General features: G+C 32.3%; 1 protein-coding gene across 5 annotated transcripts in view; it reads left to right on the top strand.

Annotated features, from left to right (window-relative positions):
- The window catches only part of ODR4 (odr-4 GPCR localization factor homolog), a 32,808-nt gene extending 14,731 nt beyond the window's left edge, over window positions 1-18,077 (top strand). For 3 of the 5 annotated variants that reach the window (XM_036442969.2, XM_045583142.1, XM_036442970.2), the window contains 6 exons: window positions 88-153; window positions 624-752; window positions 1,450-1,540; window positions 6,012-6,197; window positions 12,416-12,526; window positions 13,968-14,228. In XM_036442969.2, the coding sequence (XP_036298862.1) occupies window positions 88-153; window positions 624-752; window positions 1,450-1,540; window positions 6,012-6,197; window positions 12,416-12,526; window positions 13,968-14,035 (651 nt within the window). In that variant the 3' untranslated portion in view covers window positions 14,036-14,228. Of the gene's footprint in view, window positions 1-87; window positions 154-623; window positions 753-1,449; window positions 1,541-6,011; window positions 6,198-12,415; window positions 12,527-13,967; window positions 14,229-14,297 lie in introns of those variants that run through there. The other 2 variants (XR_006741943.1, XM_045583143.1) reach the window with 2 other exon arrangements.
- Window positions 18,078-18,289: the final 212 nt, after the last annotated feature.

Here is an 18,289-nt window from a genome sequence, read left to right as displayed (position 1 = left end):
TATTTAGCATGTGTAGGATAGTTCCTAAATTGTCTTTTATGTTCCATTCTGACCTCAGTAATAGAGTTTTAACTTTTTTCCCCCTAGAAAAAACCTCGAGGAAATGCTCCAGCAAGTAGTTGTTCTTTTGATGTCAGAGTGTTAACGCAGTTGGTAAATATTTTAAAATTCTTCTTATCTAAAGTACATTATTTCTAAGAATAAGTTTAATGAAATTGTTTCTGTTTTTATGTTTATAATTAGAGAGTTAAAGAATTTTAGAGATGTAAGAGACTAAAAAATGTCCAGTTCTAGGAAAGTTATTCGCAAAAAACATTATTTTAATAAAAAACATTATTTTAATGTTTGAGTCTTTTGACCCAAAACTATTAAAAGTTTAACATAAAATATTTGACTATACTCAAATACTTAACAAATGATATGTAACTTATATAAGGAGAAATATGAAGGCCTTTTAATAATATATGGAGAAAATTTTCAAATACTTGGTTCAGTCAAAACTGTCTTCTCACTTTACAAAATGGCTTCTATAATGTTTAAATGTTTCATGTAGTTATTAATGTAGTTTATATAGTTAATATAATGCTAGTTATTAGAACTTAAAGTGATTTTTGTCTTTTCAGCTTCTGAATTCAGACCACAGATCCACAGCCACCGTCCAGATCTGCAGTGGCTCTGTAAACCTTAAGGGCGCTGTGAAATGCAGAGCTTACATTCATAGCAATAAACCCAAGGTTAAGGATGCTGTGCAGGTACAAAAGGAATAATAACTGGTCCATGAAAAGCAGAAGCATGTTAACATGACTATTCAAAAGACCTAAGTTTTAATTTTTTTAATATTAGCTTTCATTTTTTATTAATTTAACTTTGACTAACAAAGGCCAAGTCGGTTAGGCAGTACAATTTATACCATGTAATTGATCACAAGATTTTCATATGTAGAATGTCTATTTTATGTCTCCTTTAAAATGATGATTACACAAGTTCATTAAGTGTTCCACAGTGTGTCTTAGTACATTGGAAATTATTTCCTTTAAAGGAAATTGAACTTTTTAAATAATAGGAAAAGTATTTACTGGAAGAATGACTAGGTAGTATTCTATAATTTCTGTAATTAAGAAAAAGTGCCATGACTAGCACTTTTTTCATAGTTATACATTTCCTAGTTCAGAATAGTAGCATTATGTGTTTAGATGCAAAACTGCATTTCTTTATTTGGTTTTAATTTATTATTTAAATGGGACAGGCAAATTTGCTTTTAAACTATTAATGTTGTTAATAAGAATGTTAAGTAGACATTTGAAAAAGAATGATGTATCACTTATTTTAGTGGATGTGATTATACAGGGGGACCAGTTATGTAAGGGTTTCTTAGTAATAAAATAATGCAAACCTATAGTAACAGATTTTGTTTCTTATTGTAATTTGTTTTGTTTTGTTTTTCCATAGGCAGTGAAGAGAGATATATTGAATACAGTTGCTGATCGTTGTGAAATACTATTTGAGGATCTGCTTTTGAATGAAATTCCAGAAAAAAAAGTTATGAGTATAAAATTAAGTACTTTTTTGGGCATGCTTTCAGTAGATAGGATGTCAAGATATAATAGATAAATCATTTTTCATACTTACATCTATCTTTAATAACTATGTCATCTTTTATTGTTTTCATGGAATGAAGAACTTTCAGTTGCACAAAAAATAGTTTGTGAACACCTTGTAATGGGAAATCTATCAATATTTAAAACAATTTCTAGAAAGATTTAAAAAAATTTATGCATGAATTTTTACCAGTTTAGAAAACTGTGCTAACATTTTAAAGCTAATTTTAAAAATTAATATATATTAGGTTTTTTAAATAATTTATTCATAATCAAAACATGTATTAGTGTTGAATATTTATATAATAGATTATTTAATAGGTATTAATTTGTGGTTTATATGCAATTGACATTCTTACCAAATTTTTTGTATACTAGTTTATATACTTCTTATCAATTACTTAACAGACTTTAATTAAATTTAAAAAGTTTGGGCCATGGTGTCACAACCTATTTATTCTAACTATTATATCTATTATAAAACATAAACAATTTATACAATTTTTATAATTTTTATTAAATATATTTATTTTATTCAAAAAGAAAAAGTATTGAGATTGCTTGTTAGAGCTACATATTCATCTTTCACCTTGCTACCATTCAAATGTGAGTAGATTAGGAATTCACAGTTGAATATACATATAATTGAAACATATATATATTAGCTTGTTAAGCGAGTATTTTTATATTTATAGAAGAAAGCATTGCTCCTCTACAAAATTAACTTCTTTTAGTAAATAGTATATTAGATTCGGTAGGCTAATCATCTTTTTTATATTGCTAGTATTGATTTCTGGAATTGCCAGATTTCATATTTGTCCTTGCTGTACTTCACAAATAACCCTGAGGTTCTCTCCACTGAAATGAATAGTTATGCTGAGACATGACGTTGATTCTTATATGCAGCATATAAGAATGGTTAGAGATATTTGTGTGAAACTTGGTCACTTAGCCACCTAGTCAGCCTACCAACCTCACCTCATTATGGCTTTGTTTTTGCTACGTGGCTTTGTGGATGGTATAGCTCTCGTGTTGTTAAATACTCACTTTCTGAGCAACAGTATGATGACAGCTGAACAGTGAATTTTGAGATTTTCAGAGATGTAGACATATATCCATCATTAATACCAAAGATCTATCTAATCACATATTATTTAATTACTCTGTTTAAAAATGCTTCATAAAAATGATATTATATGACTGTCCTGGTATCATTTTATAAGTGAGTGAATAATTGAAAATTTTGATGATGTCCATTCAGTATAATTAATTGCTTCAAAGAGCAGTTGCAGAAGTTACAAATTAAATTTTTAAAAAATAAAAAATATTTTTCACTGCAATTGAATAACCTTTATGGCTATGTGAAGAGAATAGACATTGTAGTTTGGTGGAAAGAACAAAGACTAAAGGTAAGGTCTTGGGCTCTTTGTCTATTTTGCCACTAGTTAAGTGACTTTAGGCAAATGATTCAGCCTATCTAAACATCCATTATCTTATAAAAAACACACACAGAGATTATAGTAGCTACTTTTTGAGCCTGTGAGATTAAACAAGGTGCTGTTTTTAAAGTTAAGTCAAGCTATCAATAAATAGTAGTTGCTATTATGTTAGAGGTGATGAAGGAAGGGAATTATTTAATGATACTTGTCTTAAAACTTCTTAACTTTAATTTTTGGGAAGTATAGCATTATATTTCCAGAAGAAACGCAAGTGTAAATATATTTTTTTAAACTTTAGTAACAGGCCACTTATTCCATTAACATGTAAGTTGATCTTAGGATATCAATATAAAAGACTAAATTGCAAGTATAATATAAACAAATGAATTATAAAAGACTAAATTGCAAGTATAATATAAACAAATATAAACAATATATATCTATTTTTTTATAATATAAACAAATGGAAACTTCAATTTGTTTATATTATAAAAATATAGTTTACATTTGTTTATATTATAAAAAATATATATATATTTTGTTAGATCTTAGATTTAGTCCTCATTTTACCTAGTTTATGTTTCTCCTGTGCTTGTAAGATTTTGTAGAATGGTAAAATGTAGAATATATGTCATAGAATATTTTTGCATGCATCAGGAAGTCTGCAAAGGGCATATTAACTTTAAATTCCTCATTTTATCAATAAAACAAGCATAGTCTTTGGATCCAGGTGAAAGAACATAATACTTCAATGACTAAAAAAATTTAAAAATATATATATGAACTCCATTCATTCTTTTTACTTATCCTGGGGTTTTCCCCTTAGAAAGTATTTCAGACCATCTTCATCATTCTGTGTCAGCCTCCATTCAATCCTGTGCAACCTCTCAGAGGATGTCCTACTCCTTATGAAAATGAGGCCATCAGTTTTGAAACCTCTTACTTTCTTTTATTGCTACACCATATCCATTCATATCACTTGTCCTTTCAGTCATGTACAATCCTTTTTGCCTGTGGTCGTGGTTTCAGTCTGTGGGTGGCACTTCTCATCCCTTCATGCAAATGGCTCTTTTAAGAGTCAGCTTAGACAGCACCTATTTTACAAAAATTACTCTAATACTTCAGTATGAGTTGGGACTCTGTTAATCAGTAGAAGCCCAATTCTGATCGTATTGGCTTAAATTTAAATGTTTTTTCTGTTTTGAAATAACGGTGAACTACTGTAGATACTCTGCTGTGGGACTATTCCTAAAGGACTCCTTTTTGGAATACTTTTTAAAATGTGTCTTCTTACAAAGGTCCCCCTCCCATTTTTAGCCCCAGACCAATTAGAAAACTTGGTTTTATTTAGATATTAAATGGCTAAATTAACTTTTTAATTTGAAATTATAAGAGCATTTTCTTTTTTAGTGAGTAATTTAAATTCATTATAACCAAATCTTTAACATGTGATTTTATGACGTATTTATCTTTTTTAGGCAAAATTAGAATGAATGTAGTTTGCATACCAATTATACATACATATTATAGCCATCATTAAAAGTTTTGAACTTCACCTATTTTAAGAATCTGGCCCCAAATAAAATAATAGATGCCTAACCATCTGTGTGGACGTGCTGCAAATTAATTGTAGTTATATAATTTTACAGATAGGTGGCAGTCTGTTCAAAGAGTAAAACTATTTTCCCCTTTTCTTATGAAAAGCAGATAATATTGGAATAAGTATAATATGGCAGAAACACATAATTTAAGTCATTGCATTTCCCCTGACAGACATTCTTTGTCTTCTCTTTGCAGTTATATAAAGCTACCACTAGTTTTTTGGCAAGAAAAAAGGTTACTATAAATGTGAGCCCTGCTTTTCTACTTGGCCTGTACAGTAGTAGGTTTAAAAATTATATCCATTGCTGAAAGAGTCCATTCTTTACACAAAATCTTGATCTTTGTTGATAGTTAACTATTGACAGAATCATGGTATAGAACCAGTTGTGTTAGTTTGAACCAGTGATATTAGAAATTGGGGGGAATATATTTTACTTTGTGAGTATTCAAAGAAGAGTGAAACATAGTTCTTCATTATTTATTTAGATCCAGGTTATTTTTTCAAAAATTACTTAATGCTATTTATGACAATATGTAGCACTAATTGTTGTTCCAGGAATATTACTTCTAGTTTATAGCATTTAGTATGTCTATTTATTAAATATTCATTAAACATTTGTTCTGTTCAAGGCAATGTGATAGAAACAAATCAATGACCAGATTCCGTTCCTCAAGAAGCATAGTAACCTGATTTGAAAAACAGAATATGTATGCATTATTAATTATGTACATGTAATAAGGATCTAGGAGTAACTAAGAACTTAATTAAGATTAATGATCAGAATAATAAATATTAGTAATAAGAATGAGACAAAGGGGAAATGAAAAAAAAAACAAGATGGAGTTGGTAGTGAGGTTAGTATATAAAATATAACTTGCTGTCATACACAGGCTTGATAGAAGGGACCACTAGCACTTTGAAGATTATGTGAGTGGTGAGACTATTTTATACATACATATATAAAAATGTATGCTGTCATATTCTATACACTCCATAAAAATGGGCCACTAATTTGGCTCCAAACTTGCATGAAGAGGAGGAAATTGTAAAGTTAAAAAAATAATAATAATCAGGGACAAAATTTTCTCTTGGTTATTCTTTCATAGAAAGAATACAAGAATACAAGAATATATAATCAGCAATATCCTTATATGCCTTAAGTTTATAATGCAGTGATAAGCTTATATTTCACAGGAATATCATTTAGATCCCTTGCAGAGGCCAGGGATATTGAAATAAAACAGGATTCAGTAATAGCAATTTTGTGTCAAGTCAATTATTTACAAAATTGACTTCCATTTATTTACAAAATTTATGTCACTGATACCAGTGACCGACTTATCTAAATATTGATAATGTCTCTTCTTTTAGATTCTGAAAAAGAGTTTCACATCCTTCCTCACCGAGTTTTTGTCCCCATTCCGGGATCCACGGTAATGTTATGTGATTATAAATTCGGTGATGAGTCAGCTGAAGAAATCAGAGACCATTTTATAGAGATGTTAGATCATAGGATTCAAATTGAAGATTTGGAAATTACAGAGGAAATCAACACAGGTAATTCCATGGTGTTATTTAAGAATCTGATTAGACTATTGCTAAGAACACCTATGAGACGTTAATTTAAATATGTCTTTTCCTTAAAGCTAGTTCTGATAGATAATTTCTGAGGCACTTAAAAAGGTGTCTAGTTTCTGCATATATAAACATGCAGTCAGTTTTTCTGGGAAGTTGAATCAACATTTAAGATATTTCAGGTTTTTCTAAGCCTAGCAAGTACCGTATTTTTTGGACCATAAGACGCACCGGACCATAAGACGCACCAGTTTTTAGAGAAGGGAAATGAAGAAAAAAAGATTCTGAAACAAATAGTGTCCTAAAATATTTTATGTGCATTAAAACCCAACATCACAGTCATAAACACATGTAATCAACCCTGTAAAGTAAACGGCAGCATTTAGAACCATTTTAGAGCCGGGCAAGCACACAGAGACCACACAGAGCCGGGCAAGTAAAAAAACTTTTTTTTTAAAGTATATGTGTAGGCTATATTTGGACCATAAGACGCAGGGACTTTTTCCCCCCAATTCTGGGGGGAAAAAAGTGCGTCTTATGGTCCGAAAAATACGGTAGATTTGGAAACAAGAGTCGCCTTAAGTAGGTGGAAATATATGGTTTTAAGGTACTTCTTTTATTATAATAGAAGTTTTCTTAAAACCCATTATTTTGATTATTTGGTTAAAGATGATGTCACAATGTTTTTAAAAATACTTTATTAAATATCTTTTTCATACTACTTGCCTTTATTTTATTTTTTTAACCCCTTTATATAACTGGATATTAAGCTGAAATAGGCAGTTCCAAAAATATTGATAATTTTTATGGAGTATAGATTTGCCAAACTGTCTTAATTGTATGACACATTTTCTTCCCCTACCCGTCGTTTTTACATTTGACCTTGCATTTTGGAAGGCCGTTTTTTTGTTTTGTTTGGCTTTGCTTCATTTTTGTTTTTGTTTCTAGTGAAAATAGGCTATGAAACATGTCCGTGAATAAATGTGTACAGGCAGGTATGACAGACTTCCTGAAACATTAAAAAATATGTGATGAAAGTAGTTATTTGCAAATATCAATGAATATTACATACATGGCCATTTATCAATCTTGAAACTTCTGATATACTAATAAAGTTTTTAAGTTGCTTTTGAATATGGATGTTTATGAAATTAGAATATAGCAATTTTTAAGTCCTTTTTATTTGTTCCTCTTTTGCTTAACTAATCCCCACCCCTCACAAAGTAGAGTGTTTGATTCAGAGTTCTCTTGTAGTATGATGTCAAGTGGGTGTTTGTTTGGTGAATTACAAATCTGTCAGTAAAGCCTCGGGTTAGTTGGAGACTAACAGGCTGGATTTTTAACAGCTCCAGGTTAGTATTAATCATGATGTGGAATAGTAAGTTCGTTTTAAAGGAAAACAATAACAACACTCCAAATTGCTCGCTACCTGATGTTAAAGCAGCAGCTGTGTTTCAGTATTTTGAAAACGATTTTCAAATAGAGATTTTGAATGTAGACTAGTTGAAAAAATAATTGCTACTTTTCAAAATACGTTTTCCCATATTAGTGACTGTGATATCCCTGTAAACCAAACTTAGAATCGTGAGGGTGGAGGTTTTTATTTGTTTTGTTTATTTCTTTCACTAATGCCTACCAGTAATTCTTGACCCATTCTGTTGTTGATATCTGAATGCACTTTATGTGGGATCATTAGAATTGTCCTGGTTCATCCTCTGTCTTATAATACTGAATCCTGAATCTATATTGCTTGCAAATGGATGGTTAGACTCTATTTTTCCTTATTCCTAATACCAGTCTGCCTTCCTGTAATCTTTACTTTGTTCAGTAATCTGCAGCAATAAAACATGAGTACTGCTTTTTAGGGTCCATGCTTTAAATTTGAGGGTAACAGTTATGTTTTAAATACTTTAAAGCCAGCCATTCCCATACACCTTTAACTATTCTCTTTATTATAGTTTTCAGACCTCATTTTATCTTGCCACTTTGGTTGCCTTTCTCTAGATAAGGAATTTTTAACCTGTGGTGTCCCGGTGCACGAGATTCATGCAGGGGTTGAACCCTCTCGCAGTCAGGGAGCCCTCGGGGATGTCCATGTCCAACTGACGGCTTAGGCCCACTCCCTCGCAGGCCTAAGTCGGCAGTAGGCCATCCTTAGTGCTGCCACAGGGGCGGGAGAGGCTCTCGCCAGCCATGAGCTCGGCTTCTGGGCTTTTTACTGAGAGGCCCTCCCCCTGTGGGAAGGCACTGATCACCAGGGGGCAACTCCTGCGTTGAGCATCTGCCTCCTGGTGGTCAGTGCATGTCATAGCAACTGGTTGTTCTGCCAATTAATCTATTTGCATATTATCCTTTTATTATATAGGATTTGCCTTCCTTGAAATGTATTACCTTGAATTAAACCTAACACTCTAATAACAACATTATCTATTTATATAGAACCTCTTACATTCCAGATACTGTTTTAAGAGCCTTACAAATATAAAATCATTTAATCCTTACAACAACCCTATGATGCAGATTATTATTAGCCCTATTTTCCAGATGAGAGACTTGAGGGTCAGAAAGGTCAAACAACTTCGTCAGGTTACATACCTAGTAATGGTGGAGCTGAAACTTAAGCAGTTTGACTCTAGAATCTGTGTTTTTCCCCCTAACAGTTTTGTTTTATTATCTTTCCATGGGACCTAACCAATACAGACTTTAAGACTATAGCCTTATTTATTTACTACATTTATTTAGCTTAAGCACTATACCTGTAAGGGATTCAGGGAAATCTTCTCAGAGCAGGTAACATTTGAGTTCATTTGGAAGGATGAATACAGTAAAAGAAACTCTAGACTTTTTAGGAAATGAACACTGGTATGAGTTATATTATAGCCAGGAATATTACTTTTATAGATTTATATTTGTTTTGCTTCATCAAATATTTAAATTAGAAGGAATGATTTAGTAATTAGTGTATTTTTAATAATGAAATGACATATTCCCAGATATGAAGTAGGGTGAAAACATAAACCTTGTAATATAAAAATTAAGTGCTTTTACATAAACATCCTATTGGTTTAGAATTAGATTCACTTAGTCACTCATTTATTCACTTACTAATTTACTCAAAAATGTTAGAAGCATAATTTTTCCCAGATAGTATTTTAGCTTAGTCCAGGTGTGCCACTTGCAGCAGTATAACCTTAAACAAGTTCCCTCTGAACCTCAGATTCTCTTGGGGTTGGTATGAGAATTTAGTAAAAATGTTAGGTAAAATGCTTTCTAAACATAAAGGCAGCATGATAATAACTAGCATTATAAGGCTGTAAAATAATGATTCCTGAATTATAATGAAAAATATTAATGTTTAAGTAGAAAGTAATCTTTTATAGTTTGCATAGATTTTCCTAAATAAATTAATATTTTTATATATAATAAACCATAATGGAGTTCAAATATTTAAATTTATAAATTGAAGTCAATTTCTATACAGTTAGCATTAAACTTATAAGTATTTAGCTTGATTATTACTTTTTTCTGTTCTCTAATATGCTGCCAAGTAGTTGCTATGTTTATAATACATATTTGCCAAGTAAATATCTTAAAATAACATAGTTTTAAATGACTTAAGGGATGAAGAACAATTTGTCAAAATGACTCACTTAAGGTTAGGGATGACTTTGGCTTTAAAATTACTTAGATGCATTAGTCACCTCCTCGTAGATATTAACTTAATAATTCAGATGTGCTTTATCCACAGTATCAGCTAAAATTTGGAGACACACCTTTAAAATTGGATGAAACTCATTTTACTAATTCTATTTTGCTATCTGGACTAAAATTAATTTTTGCTGTTTCCTTAAATGTTGCTAATTTAATTATGAGGAAAAAGTAATACAGAACTTAAATTTTTTGGCTAAATCCCTGGCTATAGTGAAACCTCATTAATTTAGGAGTCAGAGATGGAGAAGAAGACAACTAACCAAAGGAGTTCGAGTCCTAATGTTTCATTTTAAGCTTCTAAATAGTCCTGCCCACCTATTCACAAACTTGGTGGGAAATGGAACACCTAGACAGTTAGCATGTATTCATCGTGGCCCTTGTTTTCTCTTCAGTTAACAGTTGCTCAAGAAAGTTGTTTTCTTACATGATTTGTCTGAAGTTAACTTATTTGATTTTAAGGAATGGTTACAATCTAATTTCTTATTGAACATATGTCATTAACATTTAAATTAAAGTTTTGGTAAAATAACATAGTACCTGAGATTTGAATTAAAAGCCTACAGACCCTCACAAAAAAATAAGTTATGATAGGGCTTTATTTATTCTTGAAAAATGCTGTTTCTGTAAACTTAACTTGAATTTGTATCAAATCACAGGATTTTGACCAATTTCTTTTTAATAGAAATAAATTACTAGCTGATCCCATTTTTATTACTAAAAAAATCTTTACATATAACAATTCTATATTAAATGTATATCATGACAAATAGAACCATTTTTGTGCTCTTTATATATGTGTTTAAATAAAAAAATTCCTTTAGCAAATAGATATAATTCATGCTTTATCAGTATTTTTATTTATTCATTACCTGATACAAAGATATAGTGGCCCAAAGGAAAAGTTTTTTACCAGTGATATTTGCTGATAGAAAAGCCAAAGATTGTGTGTGTGTGTGTGTGTGTGTGTGTGTGTGTGTGTGTGTGTTTTAACATGAATAAAATGATGCTTCCCGTTCCATTTTTTTAATTGAATTTATTGGGGTGACATTGGTTAACAAAATTATACAGATTTCAGGTGCACAGTTCTACAACACATCATCTGTACTCTGTATTGTGTGTTCACCTCCCCTACCCCCCTCAAAAAAAAAATAAAGTCTGTTCACCGCCCCAAGTCAAGTCTTCGTCAGTCTTCCCTTTACCCACTTCATCTTCCTCCATTCCCACCTCCCATTCAAGTTTTGTCAGATGAAGTTAGGGGAAATTGGAAGCTGATAGGCTAATGTAGTCTAGATCTAAGGTGTTTTGGCCCTTTAGCAAACAAGAAGCTATAGAAATATAAGAGACTGAATAGTTTTAGAAACAGTTCATAATAAGGATTTGTTTGCCTTTGTGACAGCTTGATATTGGAGTAGGAAAAAGGAAAAATATGTTTGTTTTTAAAGTTCTTTATTATATGTTAAGAGGTTATAAAAAGAATGGGACTTCTCTTGATTCTAATGAGGTAGTTATGAAGGATTATTTCTGAAAATGACAGTAAATTTTTTTTCATGGGAAATTGATGAGAACTAGGCATTTTCCCCTTTTTCTTTCATCCATTTTGGTGCTCTAGGTATCTATTTCAATAAGCTTATGTGCTAGGATATTGGGATACACACATTTATAAGCATATTTTAAATATAAGCCCATGTACTAGGCTATTTTACTTGGAATTTAAACAGTAGTATTTATTGTCTCTCACTGTGGTTTTATTCCTGTAAATAAAGGGATCAATATGAAGTAGTTGCTTTCAAACATAGTTCCCCAGAGTTCTATAGAACCGAACTCCTCTGCCACCTGCGAGGAAGAAGGGAGTCTGGCTCCAGGAGCTGCCCATCCCTGCTTCAACCAGAGTCATTCTGCTTTCACCAGCTGTACATGCTTGGAGTTTATGTCAGACTCTTTACACTAGGAGGAGAGAGGTTAAAACCACTGCTCTGTATGATCTCTAAGAATGTTTTCTTTTCAAATACTTTTAGTTGGTGTTAAATAAATGCAGCTAAGCAAACCTACAAAAATTATTCTCACCCATAATTAAGAAGAAAAAAAACCCTCATATCTGAATCCTCAATCTGCTGCCCATGACCTCATATATGCACTAACTTCCCAGGTTTTATATTTCATCTATAAAATGAGATATTGTGCTTGCCTAACAGTGATTTTTTTTTTAGATGTCACACCATATTTTGCTTATATAGTTCAAATCTCAGGTTAGATCAAGAGGCAGGACAACTTTTCTGTTTGCGTTCTAATAGTAACTGTTTGAGGCTTTGTGGAACAGAGAAGGTCTGGTCAACCCCTGCAAATCTGGACCGTAGCAGTCTGACCAACCCCTGCAAGTTTGGCTCATGGGCTGCAGTTTGCTGATCCTATCTTTATTACTAATATCTAATCATTTGAAATTATTAATGGTCAAAGCCACAATAGGATTCATTATTATTATCCTCTTGCAGCTTTTCTGAGTTCCTCTATGAATTCTGAAGCGCCAGAGGACAATAGAGATGATGAACAACCAAAAGAACCAATGCAAACTACAATAGTGTCGAAAATTCGGCGAAACATGGGTATTTTATTTCTTTTATAAGGTTGAAAAAGATGATATTTTGGACTTCCGTTTTTTGTTACTTTATAATCACTGGGTTTTATTTTACTTAAAGGTACTAGATTAAGCCAGTATTTATTGAGAATTGTGAAACATGCTATGACCTGGAGATGAAAAGATGTACAAATGATGCATTATCCCAAGGGCCCTCAAAGATGACACTTCCTGCTAACTTTATTGGTGCTTTTAGGAGAGAAGCAGGCAGAACTTGGGGAATTGATTAATATAGTAGGATCAATACTTTCCAAATTGGTTTTTTCAGGATTGTTATTGCAGATTTGATATCTCTTATGAAAAAAAGTCAAATTTGAGACCGAAAATTTGTAATGCACTTCAGTATTTAAAAGGTTCCACAATAGTATGACTTCAGTATTTAAAAGGTTCCACAATAGTATGGCAGTCACTTTCACATTTTTCAGACTTATTGATCAAAGAACATGACACTATTGTTTCATGGAAAGTATTAAGATTTTTGACAGCCAGAAGTTTTAGTTGTTTTTCTTATCACTTATTTACTTTCTTTATACGTGTGTGTGTGGGGGGGGGGGGAGGAGAAGGGAGAGAGAGGGGGGGGGAGGTTCTCTAGTCCGGTTTTTTGTTTATTTTTATTAATTATATATATATATATATATATATATATATATATATATATATAAAAATTTTTTTTTTTTTACAGAGAGGAAGGGAGAGGGATAGAGAGCTAGAAACATCGATGAGAGAGGAACATCAACCAGCTGCCCCTTGCACACCCCCTACTGCGGATGTGCCTGCAACCAATGTGCATGCCCTTGACCAGAATCAAACCTGGGACCTTTCAGTCCACAGGCGGACGCTCTGTCCACTGAACCAAACCGGTTTCGGCTATTTATTTGTTTTTTAACTTAATAATCTAAGGGCAAAAATGAGTTACTAGTTCCTAGATTTTAGAATGGTGATCTGAGTTTCTGTTGTTTTCAGTAGCTATCCAAGTGACTTCATTTAATGGTTGAGAACCACTGCACATTGGAGCTGTCTTTTTGGTTTAAGCCTAATGGCGTGAGACAACTGGAATTTCAGTGTAAATAGATAGGACCCTTTTAAATTATGTGTTTTTCTCTTAGATGTGTGTGAGTGCATACATGTATAAGACACTATTTTTTGTTGTTTAAGGTTTCGTTAAAGTGGTGAAGAACATGATTACCTGTCTAACCTTTGCAATCTACTTTTTAAAAAAACTTATTGCTGTATTTCCTCTAAGACTTTGTCAGCTTTTAGGACATGTCTGTTGTGTGTAAGAATATGCATTTGTGTGTGTTCTGTTATTGGTTAGGCCCATCAGTTACCTGCATTTCAGAGGCTAAAGTCAAGTAAGCTTTTCTTCCACTCATTCCATTTCCATTTGTTTTGTGTTTATTTAATTTTAGGTATGATTGCAGCATTTGCAGTTGCATTCCTTGCTGTGGGTATCTCCTTTCACTACTTCAGTGATTAGGGTGAAGCACAAAGAGCTTCCTGATCATCCAGAGAACACTGACCAAAATTATGAATAATAAGGATGCAAACAAGCCGTCTGCTTTTAAGACAACAGCAGCCAGACCTGCTGCCAAACTCCTATTAGGTGTGTTTCTGACAAATGAAATCACCAGCTGCCTTGTTTAGCCCTGCAATAAAATTATTTATCTAGATGGAAGCTTCATGTAACATATCATTATTATTTATTTTTAAATGTTCAAACTGATGGTTTATTTTCACAGATTTTAGTCCTCTTGATCTGGATCACATATTCATCAGGACATTGAAAATTTGAATAGTCAGGGTTGGCTGAATATCTTAGTAATAGAACAACAGGAGAAATTTCTACAAAGTGGGGCAACAACTTATTGGGTAAGTTCATACTGTAGGACCTTTCTAATGTTTACCTAGTTCCAAAATATTGACCAAGTTCTGATCAAATGGTAGGAAACCTTTCCGGATTTGAGTCAGTAAAGATTGCCATAAATCATGTGCTTTCTTGTATTTGCATAACATAATTGTTTTACTATATTAAATAAGATTTTTTTTCTTCCAGCAGTACATTAGACTAGGTTCTATGAAATACTTAGATCCTGAATAAAAATGTACCTTTGAGTGCATTAATACACCCAAGGGAAGTAGGGGAGATCTCCAAAGACCATACCTTTACTTTTCTTTCACCACAAAAATGAATACATTTTGAGTTGGAAGTTATAAATACTGTATTAGTATATGTGTGGGCTGTGGTTGCTCACATGGGAGATACCAATTGCAGCACTGCCTTATGCAGTTTGCCTCAGACCAGAAACAAGGAGAGTATTCTGAATCTGAGATGCTACCCTACCCAGGACAGTTGGAGTGGTCCTCAATTTGTAGTCTCCTATAACTCCTGACAGAAGCAAGGTAGAGGCTGAAGATTCTCATAGATTAAAATAAAGCAATGTTATTTCATGACTAGAGATCACCAGTCAAGTTGAAACTAACTGGCATGAGAAAGAATCTATAGAAATAACCATCTTCAAATTAAACTCTCCCAAGGTTTCATCGCCAATATACATGAAGGATTGAACCACAATCAGATGTGCAAAAATAAAACAAATAGAACTGCTAGAAATGAGAACTGTTACTTGGGGGGAAAAAATCCTTGGAAACGTTGAATGTCATATTATACTCTGCTGAAAAGACAGCAAATAAACTGAAAGCTAAAGCTAAAAAATGACTCAGTGCAAAGCAAGGAGAAATGAGCCACTGGAAGATATGAATACTAAGAGGTATGGAAGGAATAATTTTGAGGACTAAAGTACTAGGGGGAGAAAGAATGGAGAGGATGGAGGAGTGGCAGTATTTGAAAAAAATAACAATTTTCTGCATTTGTTGGAAAATATGCATTCATAAATTCAGCAAACACAATATATATCCCAAGCACATATAGATGAAATTCATACCTACCTAACCCCAGTGAATGTAACTGCTAGATACCAAACAAGATTATAAAAGCAATCAAAGTGGGGAAAGGATCAGGAAGATGAGACAAATACTGAGTAGGCTTCTTTATGGCAACAATATACATACCCAAAATATGGTAAAATAACACCTTCAAAATTCTGAAACAAACTACTCAACTTAAAATTTGAGCCAAGCAAGACTGAAGGACATATTCAGACATGACCATAAAGACATGTTTAGATGGAAAACGGGTTTTACCATCAATAGACCTTCATTAAAGAGACTGCAAAAGCATGATCTCAAGAAGGAAAAGGAAGTGTTTATAAGAAGGAAAGTTTTAAACAAATGTAGAACTAAATATTTTATGCAACATTAATGTGTACTTTTACTAGTAAAATAGGATATAATTGAAACTGGACAATGACTTATAAGGTGAGAGGGGTGATTAGCATTAAAGTATTTTGAGGTTCTTTTGAGAAAATGGGTAAAATATTGTTTAACTTTAAAATTATGTTAAATATTGTATAGTAAAATGTTCAAGTATAACTGCTAAAGAATAGATATGGGATAAGTCATTGTAGAGGAAAATAAACAACATATGGAATAGGAAGTCAATAACTTAGTATAAAAAAGGGGAAAAAATATGGGTGGGAGTAGGAAAAAAGTAGATGATAATAAGACATCAGATAATTAAAATAAATATGAATAGACTAAAATAAATTAACCAACAGTTTAATTTTTTTTAATTTGCTGGGTTAAACAATCATTAGGCAAATAGCAAAAGAGAATATGTATAGTTTTAGTGATCACATAAAATTAGACTTTATTATATGTAAAGATAGAGGTTACTAAATAATTGGAAAATGATCAATTCACAAGGAATATATAACAATTTTAAATTTGTAAAATGACCTCAAAATGTATGAACTATGGGACTAACTCAACAAATTGAACGACATAATGGGAGATTTCAACAGCTCTTAATTGATAAATCGGGCAGACTGAAAAAATTAGTGAATACAGACTTGAGTAATTTAATTTTCACTATTGAGTCAATGAACATATTTAATCAACCGAGAATATTCTTTTTAATCCATGTATATCAGCAAAAATTGACCATGTACTAGACATGAAATAAGTTATTGTAAATTTCAAATAGTATTAAATGGATAATTAGAAATAAGTTAGAGGTTAGTGATAAAAGTTAATTCTTAAAAATCTTATATTTACAAGTTTAATAAAACTTTACAGATGAAAGGAGAAAACTTACTTAGAATCTGTAAGTACTACATTTGGAAAATTGGGTGATGCCACAGAAACAGCACTTTGAGGGATGTGGTTTTAAACTAAGGAACGAGACTAAGTGTAAGGAAAAGAACAATAGAATAAGCAATGTAGAAGCAAGGAGACATTCACAAGCAATGGGAGAAATGAATGACCAAAGTACCTATAGATATAGTAAAGATAAAAATGATAAGAGACTATCAGGAGCATCTTAATATATTTGCAAACTTAGACAAAATAGACCATGGTCTAGGAAAATGCAGGTTCAAAGAATAAATAAAGAATACTCCAGCTCATGTATGAGGTTCAGTATAACTATTACTGTACTGGAATCAAACTCATTCAGTAGGAGAAAATAAAGTTCCAGATGAATAGCACTTACAAATAGAGATGTAAAAGGCAAGATCCTATTAAGGGAATTCAGCATTATGTAAAAGAGGATGATAATTAAGTTGTATACATAAAAAACTAGGAACACACAACAACAATGCCTGTTATCTACACTTATATTCATCATTATCCTGTGTAAAATGAGCAAAAGACAGAAGTCAGATACTTTCAGAGGATATGACTGAACATATGAAAATATGTTTAATCTCATAAGTGATTGAGACTACAATGAATATACCACTTTAGACTGAAAACTGGAGAAATGATATGGCTATGTGGTTGGGTGTCAACCTACGAACCAGGAAGTCACAGTTTGATTCCTGGTCAGGCACAAGTCCAGATTGCAGGCTCCATCCCCAGTAGGGGATGTGCAGGAGGCAGCGGATCAGTGATTCTCATCGGTGTTTCTATTGCTCCCTCTCCCTCTCCCTTTCTCTCTGAAACCAATTAAAAAAAAAAAAAAGACATCTATAAGTGGGATTGTAAAGTGGAAAGCAATTTGGCATTATCATGTAAGGTTAAGCATTCACATATTCTAATACCTACCTATTCAACATATATACCCTAGAGAAATTCATGCATATGTGCACAGGAGTACAAGTGAGAATGTTCAAGGCATTCTTGTTTGCAACCACCCAAATGTCCATCAATAAAAGAATAAAAAATAAATTGTGAGGTTTGTATTCAAGATCTGATGTTTACTGGCAGTATGACCTTGGGCAAGTTTCTTAAACCCTCTCTTTCCCCACCCCCTGTCTCTGTTTCTCATCTATATAATGGAGATAATGGTATCTATCTCATTGAATTGAGTATTAAATTACTTTGTATATATCAGGCATGCAGAGCAGTGCCTGATATGAAGCAAACATTTAATAAAGGAGCAGCTATTGAAAAAAAAAAAAGTGTGTTTTGTAATTTTATTTACTAGGTAAAATTAACTGAGAAATAAAGTGATAATTAAATCCAGTCTCAGAAGCCTATATGTAGTGTGATACAATTTTTACAAAGCTTAAAAATAAGCACATTTAGCCCTGACCAGTGTCACTCAATAATTAGAACGTCACCTTGTGCACAGAAGGGTTGTGGGTATGATCCTGGGTCCCATTCCAGCCAC

Source organism: Pipistrellus kuhlii, unplaced genomic scaffold (genome assembly GCF_014108245.1).
Source record: "Pipistrellus kuhlii isolate mPipKuh1 unplaced genomic scaffold, mPipKuh1.p scaffold_m20_p_18, whole genome shotgun sequence".
NCBI classification, from domain to species: Eukaryota; Metazoa; Chordata; class Mammalia; order Chiroptera; family Vespertilionidae; genus Pipistrellus; species Pipistrellus kuhlii.
This window is presented reverse-complemented; position numbering and strand designations above follow the sequence as displayed.